The 24621-nt window shown below is 52.9% G+C and overlaps 1 protein-coding gene across 1 annotated transcript in view; it reads left to right on the top strand.

Annotated features, from left to right (window-relative positions):
• The first annotated feature begins 874 nt into the window (after nucleotides 1-874).
• LOC142858117 (IgGFc-binding protein-like) overlaps nucleotides 875-24621 on the top strand; it is a 36353-nt gene continuing 12606 nt past the window's right edge. Inside the window, exons 1-13 of the mRNA XM_075987333.1 lie at nucleotides 875-887; nucleotides 1208-1270; nucleotides 5065-5414; nucleotides 8533-9103; nucleotides 9730-10334; nucleotides 14007-14574; nucleotides 15760-16352; nucleotides 19024-19609; nucleotides 19702-19901; nucleotides 21034-21175; nucleotides 22096-22433; nucleotides 22963-23536; nucleotides 23836-24452. Coding sequence (XP_075843448.1) covers nucleotides 1216-1270; nucleotides 5065-5414; nucleotides 8533-9103; nucleotides 9730-10334; nucleotides 14007-14574; nucleotides 15760-16352; nucleotides 19024-19609; nucleotides 19702-19901; nucleotides 21034-21175; nucleotides 22096-22433; nucleotides 22963-23536; nucleotides 23836-24452 — 5199 coding nt within the window. The 5' untranslated portion in view covers nucleotides 875-887; nucleotides 1208-1215. The remainder of the gene's footprint in view (nucleotides 888-1207; nucleotides 1271-5064; nucleotides 5415-8532; nucleotides 9104-9729; nucleotides 10335-14006; nucleotides 14575-15759; nucleotides 16353-19023; nucleotides 19610-19701; nucleotides 19902-21033; nucleotides 21176-22095; nucleotides 22434-22962; nucleotides 23537-23835; nucleotides 24453-24621) is intronic.

Raw genomic sequence — 24621 nt, 5'->3', positions numbered from 1 at the left:
AAAAGAAAGAAGAAAGAAAGAAGAAAGAAGAAAGGAGAGGGGATGGCAAAACCACAGAAAGTAAAAAATCCCAAACCAAATAATTCTCTAGGAAGTGAAACCCTCATGGTCTTGTGGAACCAGGAAATAGAGACCTCTGGCATCTGTTGCATACAGCCTGAGTTCCAGGGCCCCACTCCACCCCCTTTCTGCCACAAGCGGATAAAGAGCACCTCAGAACATCAAGGAGCCCAGCAAAGCGAGTTCTCCATGCTTCCACATCATAGGGGGGAAGCCCAGGGGACCCTAATGGGGCAAGGATGTGATGATACATATCACAGGTCTAGGTGAGGCCTCAGCCCCGTGTTCACTCCCAGCCCCCTGTCCTCCACTGATGACTGGAAAGAAGACGGTGAGGAACCAAGGCTCAGCTCGGAACTGCAAGGAACTAGGACCCGGATATGGGTCCTTTACTGTTGTTTCTGGCAGGGGTCAAAGAAAGTAATCTGGCCAGTGAGCCAGCAAATATGACCAGTCACCACCTCCCATCTCGATTTCAGACCCTGCCCACCACCCTAGCCCTGCCCAGGGAGCCAGGATCTCAACATGCTGCTCCCCAGCTGTCTCCATGAGGACAACGCCCTTCCAGGACTGAATTGATCCATAAGCTCCCAGGGTGTAGCCACCAGCTGTTCTCACACCACTCTCAGAACACAGGCTACAGCCTCGTCCTCCACCCTTGGCAGGTCTTCAGGGCTCCCCATTCCACCTGGTCTGAGATCAGCATCCTCCTCCAGGAAGTTGGCATAATGAGCTTGTCAGGTGACCCAGGGTGTGGCCCACGGGGCCAGGAATCTCCACTATATAGCCTAGCTTGCAATCTGGTCCTGCAGCTCCGGGACCCGCAGGTGAGAAGGGCTGGGATTTCCTGCAGAAGAGGGACAACTAGCGCCCTATTCTGGATCCGAATTCTAGACTGCCTCTTTTACCTCTACCTTCTGACCCCTGGATATTCAATACCCTACTTATTGCACTTGATCCTGACTTCCTCTCCTCTCTTCCCAGCCTTGTCCCCCACTCCAGAACCATCTGGTCCTATCTATTCAACTTCTTTTCCCATTTGAGCCCTCCTTACGCCCTGGTAACCCTTCTCCAGAGACTGTCCCCTTCTGTCCTATCGGGAACGGTCTCCAACTGGACAGTATCATCTCCCCTCCCTCTCTCCCAGCTGCAGGCATGGGATCCCTGTGGAGCTGGTGGGCCCTCTGGGCCGGAGCGACTCTCCTGTGGGGTAAGTCAGATCAAGCCCCCATTTATATCTGGGGAAAGTCTACTTGCCCGGGTCAGCACCCTCAAGCTTTGACCCCTCCACAAACCGCTTCCCAGTGCCACTCCAAGGCTAACTTAAAAGAGACAGAGGCTAGCAGAAATGCGAGAAGCCCTTAGGTGGTGAAAGAGATATAGAATTCCTCTCTCTCTCTCTCTCTCTCTCTCTCTCTCTCTCTCTCTCTCTCTCTCTCACACACACACACACACACACACACACACACACACACATGCACACATGGACACTGAGAAGCCCACTACCCTCTAGTTCTCAGACGCTCTGTCCACACTTCTACAATCCCTCTCCCCCTTCACCCACTTCACATAAATCCCCGAGTCATATTCAGACAGAATCCACACAGACTGGGTGGAAAGTTCATTAAGAACTTGAGCTAGCCAGATAGCTTTCCTTAAAACAGGCGAAAGGTTCCAATCTTTCACATTAACAACCAGCAAAAGCTGTGTCAGGTGGAGCACGGTGCTCCAGGTCCCAGTCCTGCTACCTAGACTATCTCACACGTGTCTAGTCCTCGTCTGGCCCTGAGGCATTTGAGTTCAAGAGCCCTGTGCAAAGTTCTCAGGCATTGGGGCAGCAAAGGCATGGAAGGATTACAGATGAACAAATGCTGCACGGGTAAGGAAAGAAATAGGAGCAGAGGGGGAGAATTATGTCAAGAGGGTCTCGGGCACAGGCTTGAAGTGGGGAGGAATAGCTAAGTGGACCCACAACTGCGTTTTCTTAAGGGTTGAGCCAGGAGGCCACAGTGGACCCCAGGAACACTGGTGGGGAAGAATTCCTCACGGCCTTCCTGCAGAATTCCGAGCCCGGGTACAGCACAGCCTCTCTCTGCGTCTTCATCTCCAGTCTGTCAGAGAACACCACCTCTGTCACCATCCTCAGCCAGGCCGATGGCACCTCCCAGAAGGTCACAGTGAAGCCTGGAGAGTCAGTCATGGTCAACATCAATGGCAATGCAGAAATGACTGGCAGCAGCACTTTCCAGCGTGCTGTGGTGGTCCACTCTGACCACCGCATCTCTGTGCAGGCTTTAAATGCTAAGCCTGGAACAGCGGAGCTAACATTGCTCTGGCCTGTTGGAGCCCTGGGCACAGAGTACTTTGTACTCACACCCCCAGGCATCTCTGCCCAACATGTAAAAGAGTTTGCTGTGGTGGCTGGCAGAGCCGGTGCCTCAGTTACTATCAGCTTGAAGGCAGCAGTGACATTCCGCAATACTTTCCACGCAGCTGGTAGTATTGTAAATGTGACTCTGGAACCATATGAAGCAGCCCAGCTACAGAGCACAGCAGATCTCTCTGGGTCAAGGGTCACAGCCAGCAGCCCAGTGGCTGTTCTTTCTGGCCACAGTTGTGTCCAGAAGCACACAAACTGCAACCATGTGGTGGAGCAACTGCTCCCCACATCTGCTTGGGGAACCCAGTATGTGGTTCCCCCTCTGACCTTCCAGTCCCGCTATGATCTAGCCTATGTTGTAGCCAGCCAGACCACAAAACTGACGTACAACCATGGGGGAACCATTGGTTCCCGAGGCCTCCAGAAGGGCGATGTGGCTGAGTTCGAGATCCGGCCAACCCGGCCACTCTACCTGTCCGCAGATGTGGGTATCCAGGTTGTGCTGTTTGGCACAGGGGCCATAAAGGGTCAAATGACCTATGACCCTTACCTGGTCCTGATCCCAGATGTGGCAGCCTACTGCTCTGCCTATGTGATCAAGAGTATGCCAGGCACTGAGGGTGTGGCCCTGGTGGTTGCACAGACAAAGGCTACCAGTGAGCTAACCATGGATGGGCAGGCTTTGGGGGCCAAGCTCACCTGGGCGGCTGTGCCAGGCAGTGAGTTCTCCTATGCGGAAGTGGACCTTGGCACCACTGACAGGATGCACACAGCGGAAGCTTCCAGCAGCTTTGGGCTGCTCACCTTCGGGCTGGCTCAGGCTGTGGGCTATGGGACAGCAGCTGCCTGTGGAAAGTGTGAGTGATGGGAAATGACCCCTGACCTTGGCCTTCCAGCCATGCCTTCTCTACCTATTCCTCTTTGGCTTCCTGGCTTAGTTAACCTTTCTATCTCAAGTCTATCCTCTATGGCACACTTCCTTAATTCCTCTCCGTCCCTTCCCTACCCTTAGAGAAAATGATCCTAGATATTTACCGACAAGAGCGGCCCGAGGCACCACTATCCACAGCACTGCTTCGGGAAGCCCTTACTGTGAACTCCATTGGTTTGTGGGGAGGTTATAGAGGGTCCTAGGGAGACGAAGGGAGCCAGGGCGGAGGGCTCTTTGGGAAGGGGCTGCTCAGCATTTTGCTACCTTAGCGACTGCTGCAGTTGCACCTGCTGCTAACCACAGTGCTGCACCTCATGCAGGAGCGCGGATGCCCAAAGCCAGGGGCTCCAAAGTAGTAACACTGAGGACCCGGGAGGGCATGTCTGCCTTCCAGCCCCATGGGTGCTTCGTGTGCTTTGGCAGAGTGAAGGGACAGGATCTGGTCCTGAGTGAGACGGCAGGCTCAGCCCATTCAGAAGATGCCATCAGAGGGCCTGGGGTTAAACCCAGCTGTTCCTGTGTGACATTCAGTCTGTCACTCCACCTCTCTAGACTTCAGTTTCTGTGACTCTGAAGCAGGGATGATCACACACACACACACACACACACACACACACCACACACACCACACACACACACACACACACACACACACACACACACACACCCCACAACAGGCCTGTGGTGGGAGTGGAACAAATGAAAGTGTGTAAATTCCTTAGATCAGCTTGTGGTGAAAGATCGGGGTGGTGCAGGGTGAGCTGTTGCCAGGAGGGTCAGAGGGGAGAGCTCTTGAGGGCTGGAAGCTGACCAGGAAGGGCTATTTCTTCCCAGATGGTCTTCCTCAGACTGGGAACCTAGATCCGGGGTTCCTTATCCTGGTAAAATGCCACCCCACTTCAAGGGGTACTTACAACATGTGTGTATCTATATGTATACACACCCAGGCATGCATGTGTGTATCTGTGAGAGCAGGTATAAACACCCAGGCATGCATGTGTGCATTCAGGTTTGCACACCTAGGCAAATACTTGCATACACACATGCATGTGTACCTGTGTGCAAGCAGGTATCCCACCCGGGCATGCATACCCCAGCACACATGTGTAGAGCCCAGAGGTCAATGTCAGGTGTCCTCTTCTCATCCCTACCATCTTGTCTGTTTGTTTTTGGGATTCTGAATGGGAGCTCTCAGTCAGCTAAGCTGGCCGAGCAGCAGCCCTGGGATCTGACTGTCCTGCTCCCTCCCGCTCACTGAGCTGACCCAGTGCCATCACCCCAGCTCTTCATGGGGCTGGAACCAGAACTCAGGTTCCCCTGCTTACACAGAAAGCACTTTCCACATCGCCCTGCCCTGTCTTCCAGTTCCTATCCTTCAGCCATTCCAGCCGGATGGGAAGACCAGGACGAGGGAAACGGAACTGTGAACGGTTGAATGTTCCAATGGCTGCTCCTGCTCCCTCTCCACCACCTGCCATTCCTCTGGGTCAAACTGTGAAAAACAGTGAAATAGGAAGCCATGGGGTGTCAAGAAACCCAGAGAATCCCTCTCCATGAGACCTCAAACCTTTGTTTCCATGCCTGTAAAATGGGCGGTCATGAGCCAACTGCCCATAGTCCACACTGAAGGAGGGCTCTGGGGTTCTGACCTCAAGAACATCTCCAACTCTGTTTCTGACTCTTCCCTCCCCAGCTCAGCTCTCCGCAGCAGAGACTTCCTGCCAAGGCATGCGGTGTACATCTGGGCAGCGCTGCCAGATGGTGAGTGGAAAGGCCAGCTGTGTGGCAGAGTCCACAGCTGTCTGCCGTGCCCAGGGTGATCCCCATTACACCACCTTCGATGGCCGCCGCTATGACATGATGGGCACCTGCTCCTACACCATTGCTGAGCTGACTGGAGAGGACATGAGCCTGCCGGCCTTCAGTGTGGAGGCCAAGAATGAGCACCGGGGCAGCCTCCTAGTCTCCTACGTGGGCTTGGTGACCGTCTACGCCTACAGCCACTCTGTGTCACTGGTTCGAGGAGAAACTGGCTTCGCCCGGGTGAGTGTTCAGAGTTTAATACCCATGAGTCACCAATCAAAACCAGGAGGCCATGCCCTGTCAGGCCCCAAACTCAAGGCCTTTGGTGGGTGAGGCGGTAGGGAACTGGTGAGACCTGAGAACCAGTAGCAGTTCCTTAAAACCCTCCCCTCACCAGCGCCACTGCTAGAAACATCAGGGACGCTTAGCGAAGGCTCAGGAGGAAAACAGTTGGGTGCTATTGGGAAAAGCGAAAGGGAAAAAAGAAACGGAAAAAGAAACGATCTAATTGTCCAACAGTAGGGATCTCCTGCTTGACATAATCACCACTGGTGATCCTGCGCTGCTGCCGGATCCATTTCCTTGTACATTGTGAGTTTAACGCTTGTAGGACCTCCTCGAGGTGGCGTTGTACGGGGAGCAGGGACAAGTGAGGAAGGAGGTTGAAAGACAGCAGTGATTTCCCAGGGCCCGAGGGCTAGGTCTTCTGGTACCGCCTGGAAGGGGCACATGCCGGCTGGCTGCAGGGTCTCGGTGCTGAGTCTGGTGAATGCTTTGCTGTGCAGCGAAAGCAAGCAGCAGCTATCTTCCTGCCCTACCATCTCCATGGAGACGGTTAGGTCTCTAAACAAGCCTTAGTCACTGTTCAGGTTGAGAGTCCCCGATTTGAGATGCTTGAAGCCAAAAATGCTTCAGATTTTGAACTTTTTAAGTTTTTGGAATATTTGCATGTACATATCGTGATGGCAAACACAAGTTCATTTAGGTTCCGTCACATTTCTAGCACAAAGCCTGAGGATGATTTTCCACACTATGTTCTGCACACACAGTTTTTTATCTTATTAATCTTTCTGGCAGTGGGGACTGAACCCATGTGTTAATGCTCAGGACGTGTCAGATTCCTTTTATTATTTCAGATTTCAGATGTTTGAGCCAGGGTATTTAGTCTAGGCAGTGAACACTTATATACCAGCCCCTGCATAGACTCTAAACATTTTAACTATTCTTTGCTTACCTCAGATACCCATCTGTCCATTCCCGTCAGATTGACAGCCTCATTTTTTTTTATGTCCTTGAAAGTCAATTACAGACATCAGATCACATCACCAAAATGACTTCAACATATACATTGTTAGCTAGAATGTGATGTATAAATAAGTTTTGTTTAATTTCCAGATAAATTTTTGTATATTAAAACTCATAGCTGAGCCTGATGGGATGGGATAAATCCAAGCTACTCAAGGAGCGGGTCCTAAATTCAAGGCCTGCCTGGGCAGTTTAGTGGATGAAAAGCAAAGGAGAGATGGGACCGCAGCCCAGTGGTCCAGTGCCCAGGTGGAAAAATGAGGGACCGCGTGCACAGCACTTGCCCGGCGTGTGTAATGCTCTAGCTTCCGGTTTAACTTTTATTTAGTCTATAACCCTGGTCACTGTGTAGACCAGGATGGCCTGAACCTCACGGAGAGGTTCTCCTGCCTCTGCCTGCCAAGTGCACCTCCACAGCTGGAAAGCCCCAGTTTCAATCCACAGTAACCCACATCTCCCCTCCAAACCAAACCACACACTGTAAAGTGTGCACTTCACCTGCGTCCTCACAGATGTGTAACCAAAATCTCCTTAAGATGGAGGACCTTTCATCACCTTGGGCGGTCCCTCTGTCTTCACATGATTGTCTCTGCATATCACTGGCTTGATGTTTCCCTCCTAGATTAGTTGTGCCTCCCGGTGCTTGGGAGGCAGAGACAGGTACTTCTGTGAGCTTGAGGCCAGCCTCATCTACAGAGGTGTAGAGATTCACAAAGAATTCCATCAAAGGGCAAACTATGAAACTTCCCACTTCTGCATATGACATTATCTGTTGGTGGGTTTTTTCTCCTCCATACAAGAAACTACTTCTGTCAGTCTTTTTTTTTTTCAAAAAATATATTGAAGTTTTGAAATGTTGTTACTGAACTCTGTCCCTTACAAATGCTAGCTGTGTGCTGTGCCGCTGGGCAACATTCGGCTCTCTTCATTTCCTTTTGAGATGGGGCTCACTGGGCTGCCCCGCTGGCCTCACACTTGCAAGCCTCCTACCTCCTCCAGAATAGCTGGGGCTCTCATTGGTCCTTTCAGGCTCGACTCGACTGTCCCCTCTCTGGGGAGCCTTCCTTAGCTGGCAGAATTCCAGCCCCAACCCTTTGCCAGAGCCTCCTTGGTCCCAGAGTGACTCCTGGCTTGCATTGTTTGCTGATGCTAATCTCTCTGCACCATCTCCAGGGGTCTTCCAGCACAGGGCAGGGTGGGGAATAAGTTTATTTCATAGTAGTTGGCAGAGGCTAGGTGCAGGACAGAAATGAGACACTTCTGAAGCAAAGGTGTGTCCCAGAGAAGAATGACGGCAAACAGGAGGCATTCAAGACCATGTGCCACTATGTACACCACACAGAACGTGCCAGTGCCTGTGTTATAGCTGCCCCTGGGCAGAGATCTTACCGTGCTGAGTGACATGCCACAGTGAGGGTTTAATGAAGCTGGCAGCCTCGGGAGATTTATCATCATCATTGCGGTTGCTGGTCTTGACTAGTTCTACCCGCAGCATCCCGTCTCGCTCCCTGTCGCATGACATGAATTGTTTCACTGCTTCCCTGCAGCTGCCCCTTGCTGCCACCAGGCCTGCCAGGTCCCTTCCTCACATTGGTTTCACACTAGTCGTGAGTCTGCTGTCCTGCCAGGCACTGGTGGAGGCACTGGAGATGAAACCATGAGGTGGCCTTCTAGTGGCTCTGACGGATGGAGAGTGTGGGGAACCAGCACACTGCGGGCGCAGGCTAGACTCCATGAGACTGGGAAGTAGCGGAGAAGAGACAACAGGAAGGGGTTCAGGGATGGCCTCACTGAGTCAGGGACTCCTGGCAGACATTGGCCGGGAGGCAGGGTCTTCATGCACATCCATCTTGGGGAAGAACACTTCAGACCACTAGAGGTGCAAGAGCAAGATCCCTAGGGTCAGCATCCCTAGGGTCAGCATCCCTAGGGTCAGCATCCCTAGGGAAGGAAGGAAGGCGTCCTGTATGCCTAGAGCTGGAGACTTGAGTGGAGGAGGTGAGGGCTGAAGGGGACACTATATAGGGGTCTGACCTCTGTGTTCTCTCTGCAGATTGACAATCAGCGCTCCCGCCTGCCCGCCTCCCTGAGTGATGGTCAGCTGCGTGTGTACCAGAGTGGAACACAAGGCGTGATCGAGCTGGACTTTGGGCTGGTGGTCACCTATAACTGGGATAGTCAGCTGACAGTGAGCCTGCCCACGCGCTTCCAAAACCAGGTGTGGGGGCTGTGTGGCAACTATAACGGAGACCCTGCTGACGACTTCCTCACACCTGATGGGGTACAGGCTCCAGATGCCTTGGAATTTGCAAATAGCTGGAGGCTGGATGATGGGGACTACCTGTGTGATGATGGCTGCCACAACAATTGTCCCACCTGCACTGCAGGCCAGACCCAGCACTATGAGGGAGACCGGCTCTGTGGTCTGCTAACTCTGTCCACAGGCCCCTTCTCTGCCTGCCATGAATTCCTGGACCCCAAGCCTTTCCTGGAGGACTGTGTGTTTGACCTGTGTGTGACTGGAGGGGAGCGCCTCAGCCTGTGTCGGAGCCTTGCTGCCTATGCCCAGGCCTGTGCGGAACTGGGCGTCCCTGATGGGAACTGGAGGTCACACGCAGGCTGCCGTAAGTAGCACCCAGGATGCGAAGCCCATGGTGAGGGCCTGGGAATCCCCTTGCATTTGCTCAATATCTGAGTCGTGATTGTGATTCAGCCTGATGCTGGACAATGCCAGAGACGTAGGTTGGCCAAGACATCCAAGCTTTGCCAAAGTTAGCCCAAGGTTGGGACAGACACATCACTGGATAGGGAGAGTTCAGAGTGATTGGAGGTTGAGATGGAGAAGGCACAGGCATAGGTAGGGGAGTGAGAGGGGTGAGAACAGGGAGACGATGAGGGAAACCCCATGAGCCTGGGGAGGACTCTGCTCCCCCACCTCTGATGGAGCCATGGGAGGTTGGGGATGAGGTACATGGTCTGATCCTGCATTCCTAGTCCCTCTGGCTGCTGTGAGGAACAGATTTGGTACAGGGGACCAGGGCACCAGGGCACTAGGCAGAGGCTGCTGGGGTTCGTGGGCTGTGGAAACAGATTCTGGGTGGGCTCGGACAGTGAAAGTCACGGGATTTGCCTGCTGATTGGTTGCATCAAGAGGATTTGAGTGCCATTAATTGAAGGGGGGAGCTCTAAAGAAGCAGCATTGTCTGGGGGAGCCCCACCCTTGTCCAACACAACTTCTGTCCTTCCACAGCCCTGTCCTGCCCAGCCAACAGCCGCTATGATACTTGCAGCCCTGCCTGCCCAGCCTCCTGCAACTCAGAAGCTGTACCGACCAACTGCTCTGGGCGCCCATGTGTGGAGGGCTGCGTGTGCCTTCCAGGCTTTGTGGCCAGTGGTGGCGAGTGTGTGCCCGAGTCATCCTGCGGCTGCATCTACCAGGGCCGCCCCCTGGCCCCAGGTCAGGAAGTGTTTGCTGATGACCTATGTCGGCAACGCTGCACCTGTGACGCAGACACCCAAAAGGTGATCTGCAAAGACACATCAGGATGTCCTTCTGGTGAGCGCTGCCGTGTGCTGAACGGCCTCCTGGGTTGCTATCCCGACAACTTCGCCAGCTGCGAGGCATCCGGAGACCCGCACTACGTGAGCTTTGATGGAAAGCGCTTTGACTTTATGGGTACCTGCGCATACCTGCTGGTGGGCTCGTGCGGCCAGGATGCTGCACTGCCCGAGTTTAAGGTGCTGGTGGAAAATGAACATCGAGGCAGCCAGACCGTGAGCTACACCAGAGCTGTGCGGGTGGTGGCCCACGGTGTAGAGGTGGCCGTGCACAGAGAGTACCCAGCAAGAGTGATGGTGAGCACCACTGGGCAGGGAACTGGTGTGTCTGGGGGGGGGGGGTGGACGCTCTGAATTCCCAGAAAGGTTAGAGGCTGTAGTTGCGGTGGGAGGGGCTTATTTTAAAATCTTGTGATTAAGGGGGGGAAGCCCGGAAGCCAGGGAGCACCATCTTTTCTCAGCTCGGACTGTCTGTAGCCTTTGTATTTTCCTCTGAGAAAGGACGGAGTAAGAGAGGCTTCATTCTGGGGAGGCAGCAGTCATTGGCTGGGTGGTTGTGGAGCTCTGATGAACTCATGCTTGCCTGCTCTTTCAAAGATGCCCTGGTGCCCAGTAGATGTCAGTGGTTGCCTTTCTTTCGAAACCTCAGAGTTGTAGACTTGGGCATCTTCTGAAAGATGGTGGTTCCTAGAGCAAGATGACATATGGAATGCCAGGATCTAGCTGGCCAAAAAATGCGGGAACACAGAGAGGTGAAATCGCCTACAGAGACACAGATGTGGGTTACTGAGAAGACTATAGTGAGTTTGAGTTGCCCATAAGCTAGATTTTGGAACTCTGATGTTTTGCTCCAGAGTTCACACTTTAAAAGATGATTTTATTATTTTTAACTGGAGGACATGGGTTGTGAACATAGCGCCAGAGGAACCCAGAGGTAAGGGATCCCTCTGGGCTGGAGTTACAGGCAATATGCTGCCCGCCATGTGTTCTGGAAATGAACTCAGTCCTTGTGTTCTCTGTGAGAGTAGTTCTGCTAACTGCGCAGTACTTCTCCAACCTGCAGGAGTCCATTATAGTCTATTGCCTGTCCCAAGGCGAGCCGTGCAACAGATGGTGAGGAAAGTGGACAGACAGGAGTTCCAGGAGGGAGGAGGTCCTGAGGCAGGGATGAGCTCGAGTGGGCAGCAAGCAGCAAGGACACTGGTGGAGCTTGAGTGCAGGGGCTGGAGCCGGTGAGCAGAGACGAGGCAGGGGCTAGCTGGAACCAAGCTCTTGAACTCAGGTGCAGCCTGGAGAACAAAGAAGATGCCACCAGGTAAATGGCAGCATCTTCCAGGCAGAGGCAACAGCAGATGTGAAGTCTGAGACTGGGTAGCCTCGCAGAGACTAGAATAGCGCTGAGAGAAGAGAACACTCCTACGAGAGTAACACTGGGAGATGGCATGCAGAAGCAGGAGGAACTGTGGGTCAGAAAAGTGGGCATGAATAGTGCCAGCTGGGTAGAGCAGCTTGACCTGAAGTAGAATATAAAGGAGATATCAGCAGCTATGTGAGAGCTGGGGTGTGGACGTGAGTGAAAATCTTACAAGCAGGGGTACAGCAAGTACAAGAGCCCCAAGTCTGGACTGAGCATGAGTTCAAAAGTTCAAGTCCATGCATGGGTGGAGGTGCAGGGGCAGGGCTGTGCTGGGGTGGAGGTGCAGGGGTGGAGGTGTAGGGGTGGAGGTGCCAGGGGCAGGGCTGTGCTGGGGTATTGACTAGGGGACAGTGGGATGCAGACCTAGATCACTGGGAGCCACAATGAGAGGTTTGGCAGGGACGTTGGCATGCTGAGAGCAGGGTGCGGTTGCCCAGTGCTGTGGAAGAGGAGGCAATCAGAGCGGGCAAGGGCTGGAAAGTCAGAGACAGCAGAGACTGAGGAATGATGGGTAAGATGCTGGCAGAGCTGAGGGGTAGCAGGGCATTCTGTGTGAGACACTTGAACTGTAGGCAAGCCCAGGAGGACAAAGCAGAAGCAGCAGCGTTGGTGGATGGTGGTCAGGTGGAGTGCAAAGCCCTTGAGGCTAGACTAACGGGAAAACTTGCTGATGGGTTACCCAATGCCTGGTGAGAGGGGTCATGGTTTGAGGGGATACAGTGCACTGGGGTAGGAAGATTTGAGGGATACAGTACGCTGGGGTAGGAAGATTTGAAGGGATACAGTAGGCTGGGGTAGGAAGATTTGAAGGATACAGTACGCTGGGGTAGGAAGATTTGAGGGGATACAGTAGGCTGGGGTAGGAAGGTTTGAGGGGATACAGTACACTGAGGTAGGAAGATTTGAGGGGATACAGTAGGCTGGGGTAGGAAGGTTTGAGGGGATACAGTACACTGAGGTAGGAAGGTTTGAGGGGATACAGTAGGCTGGGGTAGGAAGATTTGAGGGATACAGTAGGCTGGGGTAGGAAGGTTTGAAGGGATACAGTAGGCTGGGGTAGGAAGGTTTGAGGGGATACAGTGCACTGGGGTAGGAAGATTTGAGGGATACAGTACGCTGGGGTAGGAAGATTTGAAGGGATACAGTAGGCTGGGGTAGGAAGGTTTGAGGGGATACAGTGCACTGGGGTAGGAAGATTTGAGGGATACAGTATGCTGGGGTAGGAAGATTTGAGGGGATACAGTGCACTGGGGTAGGAAGATTTGAGGGATACAGTATGCTGGGGTAGGAAGATTTGAGGGGATACAGTTAGCTGGGGTAGGAAGGTTTGAGGGGATACAGTACGCTGGGGTAGGAAGATTTGAGGGATACAGTACGCTGGGGTAGGAAGATTTGAGGGGATACAGTACGCTGGGGTAGGAAGATTTGAGGGATACAGTAGGCTGGGGTAGGAAGGTTTGAGGGGATACAATACACTGGGGTAGGAAGATTTGAGGGGATACAGTACGCTGGGGTAGGAAGATTTGAGGGGATACAGTATGCTGGGGTAGGAAGATTTGAGGGGATACAGTACGCTGGGGTAGGAAGATTTGAGGGGATACAGTAGGCTGGGGTAGGAAGATTTGAGGGATACAGTAGGCTGGGGTAGGAAGGTTTGAGGGGATACAGTACACTGGGGTAGGAAGATTTGAGGGGATACAGTAGGCTGGGGTAGGAAGATTTGAGGGATACAGTAGGCTGGGGTAGGAAGGTTTGAGGGGATACAGTACACTGGGGTAGGAAGATTTGAGGGGATACAGTAGGCTGGGGTAGGAAGATTTGAGGGATACAGTACGCTGGGGTAGGAAGATTTGAGGGGATACAGTGCACTGGGGTAGGAAGGTTTGAGGGATACAGTATGCTGGGGTAGGAAGATTTGAGGGGATACAGTAGGCTGGGGTAGGAAGATTTGAGGGATACAGTAGGCTGGGGTAGGAAGATTTGAGGGGATACAGTACACTGGGGTAGGAAGATTTGAGGGGATACAGTACGCTGAGGTAGGAAGATTTGAGGGGATACAGTGCACTGGGGTAGGAAGATTTGAGGGGATACAGTAGGCTGGAGTAGGAAGCCATGGTTATTGGCTCCATAGTAACTGGAATATGAAGAGAGGTTTGTTCACGTCTCAGTGAACCAGACAGCAAAGAGAGAGGTCAGTGGGCTAGATCCTGCCAAACCTTCCTCCCAGCTTTGTCCTTCTCCAAGCTTGGCCCACTTCTAAAAGGTTCCAAAGCCTCCTAATGCAGCGCCATCAACTATGGGTGGCATATAAACACGTGAGCACGTGGGGACATTTTCAAGCGAGTACCAGGGAGACAGGTAGGACAGGATTGGAAAGGCAGGAGAGATCTGGATCCCAGTGGAGAGGATAAGGAGTGATGGGTGATGTGTTAGGCAGAGGGAGTAGCGGTTGTGAAGCCCTGAGGCAGAACCCAGGAGGGTGGGGTGACTGGAGCCAGCTAAGCGAAAACATGGACACATTGACCTGCTGCTCTGCCCGAATCTCTGCCCAGGTGGACGGCATCCTTCAGTACCTGCCCTTCCAGGCTGCAGACGGGAAAATTGAGGTGTTCCGCCAGGGCAACGATGCTGTCATACGCACAGACTTTGGCTTGACCGTTACCTACAACTGGGATGCTCGTGTGACTGCCAAGGTGCCCAGCAGCTACGCCAAGGCTGTGTGTGGGCTCTGTGGGAACTTCAATGGGGACCCAGATGATGATCTGGCTCTGAAGGACGGAGGCCAAGCCAACAGCACTCTGGACTTTGGAAATAGCTGGCAGGAGGAGATAATCCCTGGGTGTGGAGCAACTAATCCTGGTGACTGTTCCCAACTAGATTCACTTGTGGCCGAGCAACAACAAAGCAAAAAGGAATGTGGGATCCTTACTGATTCTTCGGGTCCCTTCAGGGAATGTCACAAGTTGCTGAACCCGCAGGGTGCACTACGTGACTGTGTCTATGACCTCTGCCTGCTGCCTGGTCAGTCTAAGCCACTGTGTGATGCTCTGGCTGCGTATGCTGCTGCATGCCAGGCTGCTGGGGGCACTGTGCATCCCTGGAGGAGCGAGGAACTTTGCCGTGAGTACCAAGAGTGGCAACCTGGGATTGGGTCTGATGTTTGTTCATTAATATACAAGTAGCATTGCTTAATCCTTTGGATGTCTGGTGAGGCAGGGATTGTTTATACCTTGGAAGAGTACCAACTCGTAGTTACATGCCAACACTCCATGACAACCAGGAAGTCACAACAGCATACAGTGACACTGGTGGCTGAAAATTTATGGTGACCCCAAGTCAGATGGAGCCTGGACCCTCTGCATTTCTCCTTGGTCCCATCTCACCATTTAACCCACATACATCTCTCTGCTTCAAGTGTGGGTGCAGGAAGGGCGGGCAAGCAGTTTTGCTTGTCTTTCACAGAGATTTGGAAAGCCACGCACACATCTCCGGAGTTTTAAACTTTGCTTGGGTATGCCCTGTACTGCACATGTTTCAACTGCGCACATAAATACAGCTCGACTAGCTTTAGCATGAGGCCAAGCTGTGTAGATGGGGCCAGGTTCCCTGCCCTTGGAGGGAAATTTGAACTCTGCGAGTGGAACATGCCCCTCTAGCTGCTCCATCTGAAGAGTAGATCATTGCAAGCATCAAAACTCCCAGAAAGTGGTAATCTTTGACTTTTAAGAACCTTTCGTTGTGGGAAAAGTTGAACCTACCACAAAGCATGCTAGGACAGCGGATCCTTTATGTCCATCATCCATTCCACAAAGATCAACATGGTATTGTCATTTAAAACTGCTATTACGGCCATGTGTATGTGTGTGTGCGCACGCGCGTGTGCGTGTGTGCATGCTGCTGGAGAATGGTAGAATGCTTTGCTTGACTATCAAAGGTTCTGAGTTAAAAGAAAATGCAAGGAACAGGAGGAGGGGTGGGCGGGAGGGAGAATGGTGAGAAAGAAAGACAATATCCACAGATGCACTGTGTAAATTACATGTGTGTACATGTTTAAAACACGCATTGCACCAAATTTATACCAAACCTGAAGAGCTGTTAGAGATGATCACAAATCTCACTAGGTATTAGAAACAAATATTAATTGATAGGAACAAATAAAATGTTACAGGAGTCGTTCTCCTGGCCCCATTAAAAATACAGGCATCTTGCAGCTGGGTAACCTGCATGCATGTATAAACATGTATATGGGGGGCATCCACTGTGTCCTCTGAAAGAGTTATTGATTATGATGACCTCTCCCTGCAGCACCGACCTGCCCACCTAACAGTCACTATGAGCAATGTTCCTATGGATGCCCAATATCCTGTGGAGACCTGAAAGTGTCCCAAGGCTGTGGCTCAGAATGCCAAGAGAGCTGTGTTTGTGATGACGGCTTTGCCCTCAGTGGTGAGTCTTGTGTGCCTCTGGCCTCCTGCGGCTGTGTACACCAGGGCACCTACTACCCACCAGGAGAAACCTTCTACCCTGGACCTGGATGCGACTCTCTTTGCCACTGCTACGAAGGTGGTGTGGTTTCTTGTGAGCCCTCATCCTGTGGCTCACATGAGACTTGCCAGCCGTCCAATGGAGTCCTGGGCTGTGTGCCTGCGGGCACTACCACCTGCCAGGCATCAGGAGATCCTCATTACGTCACCTATGATGGCCAACGCTTTGACTTCATGGGTACCTGTGTGTATGTGCTAACACAAACTTGTGGAAGCCTGCCCGGCCTAGACCAGTTCACCGTCCTGCAGGAGAACGCGCCCTGGGGCAATGGGTATGCTAGTGCCACTAAGGCGATCACGGTCCTGGTGGCCAACCACACCCTGCGACTGGAGCAGAGTCAGTGGAAGGTCCAGGTGAGAGCAGGGGCCGGGGATGGGAGGAGGATCCCTTAGAATCCTGTGTGGGCAGCACAAGGAAAGCATGCAAGACCCCTGGGGAAAATGGGAAATGGGGGTCCCAATTAGAGCGAGGCCAGGCACTGGGACCTTTCACCATATGGCTACAGCTCTTCTGCCTCATCTCCCCTGTCCTCCATCTTCCTTCAGTGTGGTGCCTGCGCCAGGCTCCTCGCTGGGCTCTCACCATAGACAGAACATGGTACAATCACACAGAAGAAAGTTCAAATAGGCCAGTCTGTGATCCTGTCATCTAGAGCTGTTGGCAGAGACACACACTCCTTTTAGCCTTGTGGAGTTGGAGGCACCATAATTTGCTTCCTTTTTTTCTTCTTTTTTTTTGATTTTCAAGACAGGGTTTCTCTATAGCATTTTGGTTCCTGTCCTGGAACTAGCTCTTGTAGACCAGGCTGGCCTCAAACTCCCAGAGATCCGCCTGCCTCTGTCTCCCGAGTGCTGGGATTAAAGGTGTGCGCCACCACCGCCTGGCAATTTGCTTCCTTTTTAAGAGGGAGAGTTCCCACCACTGTCCCGAGGTCCCTGAGAGAATTTAGTGTTAGTTTTTTGGTTTTTTTTTTCTGTTGCAGAGGCCTGAAAGAGCTGCTTCAGGGAGGAGATACTCATTGTCGTTCAGGGTTTCCGAGAGTTTAGTGCATGTTTGTCTGTCCCTGAGCTTGAGAAGGACATAATGGCTGTGCAGACATGTGGGGGAGGAGAGCCGCGTACAGGACACAGCAGAGGAAGAAATGAAAGGACCAGGGGCAGGATGTCATGAAGTCCTGCCTCCAATGACCTACATCCTTCAGCTAGGTCCCACCTTCTAGAATTTCCAGAACCTCCCAAAATAGTGCCCCTGGCTGGGAGCCAAATAATATGACCCTTGCAGAGATCGTTCATGCAACAGTGAACAGAATCCATGAACTTTACCCTTGCTACATGCTTTTCTGAATAGGAAGAACTGGATCTCACACGGAGACCAGCATTTGAGATACATGGGAGTATCCCCCGCTGACATGCAGCACACAGCCGTTGTTCTGGTAGCACTAGGTACAAGAGCTGTCGCATGCCCTGGGCATGGGCTACAGAGTGCAGCATCTTCCCTAACGAGCCCCAAGCTCTCAGATTAGCACCTGACAAGTAAGCAGCTCCAGACACGTGGGGACAGTCTCTGTCCATTATTCGCGTCTCACCAAACCCTAGCATCCCTGTGACTGTCCCTCAGTGCAGAGGGAGAAACTGAGCCCAGATGTTAAATTACTTGTCCTTATTCATGGACAGCCTGCTAGGGAGGAATGGCTGTTGATATCTTTAGAACACTCTAGACATGCCTGAGCATGTCTTTCCCCTACCCCCTCCCTGACTCCTCACAGCTCTGTAAACCCAGTGTGCAGGGTGTGTGTGTGAGGACAGGCACATATATAGTGACCGGGTGTGCACCTCCTGGCCTGGCTGGAGCCAGAGCCCTCAGGTGATCTTCAGGTGAGGGATGGAGCCTGATTTTGCATCCAGTCACAGGGACAGCAGCAACTCTGAGTGCCCTTGACTGTCCACTTGCAAACGAGGTGCAGTCCACAGCCCAAGCCTTCGCACACTTTGTGTATCAGAGTTCCTAGATGACACTCTGCAGACAAAGCGCCCGATCCCCCTAGACAGACAGGAAGCAGAAACACAGGTGAATCCCTGCCCAAGGGCTCAGAGGGGTAAAGGATGCGCTGAGCTTCAGACCAGCGTGTGCCTCCAGGCTCAGTCACTATGTCACCTGGTAAGGAAGGATCCCCTCACCCAGGCTGGTGAGGTCACTACCCCTCAGAGACCTGTAACAGTTCCCTGGTGGCTGCTGTGACAAAATGCCACAAGTTTGCTGACTTAAAATAACACACTTATACTCTCACCATTCTAGATGTCAAAAGTCCAGAATCAAGGCAGCAGCAAGGCCACGCTCCTCTAGAGGAGGAAGGGGGACCTTCTTGCTCCTCTAGCTTTGGGTGGCTCAGCTGTCCCTTTGCTTGGAGTGTCCTCAACATCCACGTCTCTGCCTGGATCTTCCCTCTTCCCGCCCCTCCTCTTCTTTTCTCTTCTCTTCTCCCTTCATAGGACACTTGTCGGTCCAGCCTAGTCTAGAATTATCTCACTTCAAGACAGTAACTCTAATTACACCTGCTGATCTTTCTTCAAGTATGGTTGCTTTCTGAGGTTCTTGGCAGACATATCTTTTTATTTATGTATGTCTCTGTGAGTATGCTGTGTGCTGTGGCAGACATATCTTTTTATTTATGTATGTCTCTGTGAGTATGCTGTGTGCTGTGGGTGACCGCAGAGGGCAGAAGGGGTGTCAGGTCCACTGGAGCTGGAGTGACAGGAGTTGTGAGCTGCTGGATGTGGGTGCTGAGGCTTGAACCCTGGTCCTCTGATAGAGTAGCAATAAACATTCTTAACTGCTGGGTGAACTTACCTTTTGGAAACCACCTTTCCACCCACTACAAGACACTATTACTATATATAGTTTACAAATATAGAAACTGAGGCCTAGAGAAATGAGATCACACAGGATTTCAGTGTTAGGTAGGAACATTTAGGGACAGCTGCCTCAAAGTGTGTCCTCTGAAGCTTGGCATTCTCTGTCTCCCAGGTGGACGGTGTGGATATGAAGCTCCCAGTGGATCTGGATGGGGGCAAGATCCATGTCTCCCAGCACGGATCTGATGTTGTGATTGAAACTGATTTTGGCCTGCGTGTGCTCTATGACCTCATGTACTACGTGCAGGTCACTATCCCATCCAACTACTACCAGCAGATGTGTGGTCTGTGTGGAGACTACAACGGGGACCCCAAGGATGACTTCCAGAAGCCAAATGGCTCACTGGCATCCGACCCCACTGACTTTGGGAACTCTTGGGAGGAAGTTGTGCCTGACTCCCCCTGTGCGCCAGCGACTCCTCCCTGCACAGGGGACAGCTGTGGAACTGGCTGTAGCCCTGAGTTGGAGGACAAGTACTATGGGGTGGAGTTCTGCGGGCTGCTCACCAGCACCTCGGGGCCACTGGCTGCCTGCCACAAGCTGATAGACCCCAAGGGTCTCTTGGAAGACTGTGTCTTTGATCTCTGCCAGAGTGAGGGGAACCTGAGCATTCTCTGCAACAACATCCATGCCTATGTGAGCGCCTGCCAGGCAGCTGGAGGGCAAGTGGAACCATGGAGGACCGAAACTTTCTGTCGTGAGTTACAGGACATGGAGGAGTAGGGAACAGGGAGGCCAGGGCAGAAAAGGAGTAGAATCCCCACCCAACCCTGCATTTTCTCCTTGCAGCATTGGAGTGCCCCCCTCACAGCCACTATGAGGTCTGTGCAGACACCTGCTCCCTGGGCTGCTGGGCTCTCAGTGCCCCACCCAAGTGCCCAGAAGTGTGTGCTGAGGGCTGTGAATGTGACTCCGGCTTCCTGTACAATGGAAAAGCCTGTGTGCCCGTCCAGGAATGTGGCTGCTACCACAATGGGGTCTACTATGAGGTAAGAATCCATCCATCTGTACAGAACCCAGGGCATCTTCCTGGACACCCCCTCCCGCTGCTCCTTAGCACTGTAGCCTTTCCACCCTGCAGCCTCTTTAACATCTCTCTGCTCACCTCCGTTCCCTATCATCCCCCGTCCTCCCCCACCCCCGCAACCCTACTTTGGTCCATGTTGTCCTTTCCCAGTCCCCACTTTTGATTTTTTTGCTATACCCTCCCCATGACTGTGGAGAGATCTTTTGAAATAGGATCATGGGTCCTGAAGTTTTAAATCCTTCACTGCCTCCCCAGATAAGACTTAACTTTTAATCCCAGATCTGAGCAGAGGTGTTCTTCCAGGTCTGGAGGCTGAGATTTTGTTTGTGACATCAGGTGCTCACTCCCTCTGCTTTCCCTGTTCTCTCCCACAGGGGCCCTCTGACTTGAGTGTGTGTTTGCTTAAGTCTGGCTCCTTTGCAGGATTGAGGGCTCCTGGGAGCAGATGTTGTGCATGCTGTTATCATGAACCCATCTTATCATGTACATACGTCACACGCACACACACACACGTGTATATATAGCCTGCCTTCATATTATGGAAATTCTCAAATGTGCATTTGTTGAGAGAACACTGGTTCGAATCACTATATTCCTGTTTATCACTTGGCTTTAAAACCGAGCTCCCTGCAAGCCTAGCTTCATCTATCTTCACCTTCCCAAAGCAGACTGCATTACTGAAGAGCTCCTTCTCCAATCCCAGTTCTCCTTCCTTGGACTGGTCCTGTGTCTAGCTGTCACTTACAGGTGAAGAAGGTGAGGCACAAAGAAGCTAAGCAGTGTTGTGCAGTCGTCCAGCTCAGGAACAGCAGAGCTCCGGAACCTTTGCTCTGGCTCCTTAACTCCGCTCCTCCTGAGCAGCGACGATCAATTAAGTGTACACTGTGGAATGAATGGGCAACTACACGGATGGTGAATGAGCAGCTGGATGAGCTGGGCCTCGCGGTCACCTGTGCCTCAGTTTCACTGACAATGGACCATGCTGCAGAGTGGCCACTTTGTTAGCCCAGTGCTTTTTTTGCCCGGAACGCTGGACATGCCTGAGGGAGTCCACACCCCTCTGGTTACTGATGGCATGCTCTCTGCCCCCACAGCCAGAGGAGTCGGTTCTCATTGAAAGTTGCCAGCAGCAGTGTGTGTGCCATTCAGGAGAAGGCATGGTGTGCAAGAATCACAGCTGCAATCCAGGACAGGTGTGCGAGCCCTCCGGAGGCTTCCTGACCTGTGTCACCAAAGGTGCTGTACAGTGGAGCCGGGCTGGTGTGTGAGGACACAGGACAGGGGCTGGGAGCTGAGGGGGACATGACTTCATGGTAAGAGGTGCAAAGACCTGTAGATTGAGGTACCAGACTTTGGGAGGGGATTCCAGGAGCCAAGGGCAGAGGTTACCCAGTCTGGGTGTCAAGGAACCTTAAGGGATTTAAGATTGCAGGACACTCAGGGCAAGATTTTGATGGTGGAGATCTGCACAGGGATCTCACTGGAGAAGGCGCCCTGCAGCCACTGGGTGGCAGAGGATCCTGCAGGGTGGAGATGCAGGAGTGAACCCCACCCCACCCCCTGGAGTACTGGAGAAATCAGCTGGAAGCAGCCACCTAGTGCTTCCAGGCGACCAGCTAGAGAGCCAGGGTCCCATCGGTCACAGGCCAGTGGCTCAGCAGAGCAGGTTATCAGAACAGGGGGCCTCTCTCCCCACAGACTCCATAGCGCCCTCTGCTGTCGAGGCTTCCAGGCTGATTTCAAACAGGCAACAAGACAGAGGAGCGAGTGTCAAGGCTGGACGCCTGGGCACCAAGCTGGAGTCACAGAGAGAGGGGCACTAGTGGAGACTTGGGAGGGGGAGGCCTTGAGGACAAACCCCAGAAGTGAGATCCTGGTGCTCGATGGAACACCCAGGAATGGAGTTTCGCACTGTGGGATATCCAAACCCAGAGACTTAACGTGAGAACCACAGGCATGAAATTTCTGGACTCCTAGTGCTGGCTTCTCAGGGTCTGGTCTTACACAGCAACTTCAGGGCCTAGGGCTCAGGTATCAGGACACTGGTCACACCTGCATCAACAGGCAAGAGCTGGTGTCCCTAGCAGAGACCTAGGGGGATGCTGGGAGCAGCCATGCTTGTGGCGAGCCTCAGTGTTTCTCTCCTCTCCCCACAGACCCATGCCACAATGTCACTTGCCGGCCTCAGGAGACCTGCAAGGATCAAGGTGGTCAGGCCGTGTGTGTGCCCAACTATAATTCCACATGTTGGCTGTGGGGTGACCCTCACTACCACTCCTTCGATGGCTGGAACTTTGACTTCATGGGCACCTGCAGCTACCTGCTGGCAGGAACTGCCTGTCCTGGGGTCAGTGCCGAGGGCCTGACTCCCTTCACTGTCACAACCAAGAATGAGAACCGGGGCAACCCGGCTGTGTCCTATGTGAGACTGGTCACTGTGACTGCCTACAACACCAACATCACCATCCACAAGAACGAGATTGGCAAAGTTCGGGTATGTTAAAGATGATGGTCCCAGGAACACCCAGGGGCATGAGGCCAAATGAACCCTGGTGTAACTAACAGCAGTTAGGAGCTGGAAAGTCTGTTTTCACATAGACATGGAACCACACTGGGGAAATTACAAGAGAGGGCAGCCCTTTCTTGGGAATTAAGCGTAGCCCTCTTGCTAGCGTTCACAGTAGACTCAAGATGTTGGCCTTCATGTAGACCAGTGGTTCTCTCTCTTCTTACTGCTCTGACACATTCATACAGTCCCTGAAGGGGTGGTGACCCCAACCATAAAATTATTTTCATTGCTACTTCATAACTGTAATTTTGATACTGTTATGAATCATAATGTGAATATCTGTGTTTTCCGATGGTCTTAGGCGACCCTGTGGAAAGGTCATTGGACCCCCAATGGGGTGGGCCTAGATTTGATCCCAGACACATTTCTGGGGAAGGAAACATCTAGAACAGAGACTCAGAGAGAAGAGCAGAGGGAAAGGAAATTGACCCCACTGGTCTCCCTCTCTCTCCAGGTGAATGGAGTTCTGATGGTCTTGCCTGTCTACCTGGCTGGTGGACGGGTTTCAGTGGTCCACGGAGGCTTCAAGGCTATTCTGGTGACAGACTTCGGGCTTCAGGTCACCTATGACTGGAACATGAGGGTAGAGGTCACACTGCCCAGTAGCTACCATGATGCAGTGTGTGGGCTCTGTGGAAACATGGACAAAAACCCCCAAAATGACCAAGTCTTCCCTAACGGCACAACGGCATCCTCAATACCCACCTGGGGTGGCAGCTGGCAGATTCCAGGGTGGGACCCTCTTTGCTGGAATGAATGTCAGGGTTCCTGTCCAGTGTGCCCAGAGAACAAATTGGAGGAGTATGAGGGCCCTGGCTACTGTGGACCTCTGGCTCCTGGTGCAGGGGGCCCCTTCACCAGCTGCCATGCCCGTGTGCCTCCTGAGAACTTCTTCAAGGGCTGCGTGCTGGATGTCTGCATGGGCGATGGCATCAAAGACATTCTATGCCAGTCACTGGCTGCCTATGCTGCTGCCTGCCAGGCCGCTGGCATCCAAATAAAGGACTGGAGGACTCAGGCTGGCTGTGGTGAGTGGTGGGGACCAGGGCAAGGGCTGGGCTGGCTCCACTTCCACCCTTTGGGTCTTTCTGCTGGCTTCTGTTTGTCGCTGTCTCCTGGCTGTCTCTGTGTGTCCCCAGTTCATCATCTCTGTCTGCCTCTCACGCCATCTGCTCTACTTTGTCTCGGATTCCCTCCCGGACTGCGTCACTGGATCTGGTAGTCTCCCTGTCCCCTTCTGTCTCTGCTGATGACTCTTGCCACTCTGTGCCCAGAGGGCACTCCAACACCATTCTTCATTTCTCTCCCGCCCTTCTTCCACCCACAGAGATGACCTGCCCTGACAACAGCCACTATGAGCTCTGTGGCCCACCCTGCCCAGCCAGCTGCCCATCCCCTGCACGCCACACAACCCCAGCTGCATGTGGCGGGCCCTGTGTGGAGGGGTGCCAGTGTGACCAGGGCTTCGTGCTAAGTGCTGGGCAGTGCGTTTCCCTGGACAGTGGCTGTGGCTGCTGGGTCAATGGCACATACCATGAAGCAGGCACCGAGTTTTGGACTGATGCCAGCTGCTCTGAGAGGTGCCGCTGCGAACCTGGAAGTGAATCTCTGAATTGCACGTCTGCCAGCTGTGGGCTGGGTGAGGAGTGTGCCTTGTTGCCCTCCGGCCAGCTCGGCTGCCAACCAGCAAGCATAGCTGAGTGCCAAGCCTGGGGCGATCCCCATTACATCACCCTTGACGGGCACCGGTTTGACTTCCAAGGCACCTGCGAGTACCTGCTGAGCGCACCCTGCCATGCACCACCCACAGGGACTGAATACTTCAATGTCACTGTGGTCAATGAGCACAGGGGCAGCCAGGCGGTCAGCTACACCCGCAGTGTCACTCTGAATATCTACGGCCTCAGCCTGACCCTTAGTGCCAGCTGGCCAAGGCAGCTACAGGTGAGTGGGCTGTGGGACACGAAGCCTCTGCTGGACAGGAGAGATGAGGGATAGACCATTCTCAGCTTGGCAGGACCATGATGCTGGGTTCAGCCTACACTGTGAGACCAGGACGGCTGGAAATAAAGGCTTCCCCAGACTCAGCCTTCCGTTATTCCTCTGTAGGGAG

This window comes from Microtus pennsylvanicus, chromosome 1, assembly GCF_037038515.1.
Source record: "Microtus pennsylvanicus isolate mMicPen1 chromosome 1, mMicPen1.hap1, whole genome shotgun sequence".
Lineage (NCBI taxonomy): Eukaryota > Metazoa > Chordata > Mammalia > Rodentia > Cricetidae > Microtus > Microtus pennsylvanicus.
The sequence above is the reverse complement of the archived record's forward strand: the minus strand, read 5'-3'. Positions and strand labels throughout refer to the sequence as shown.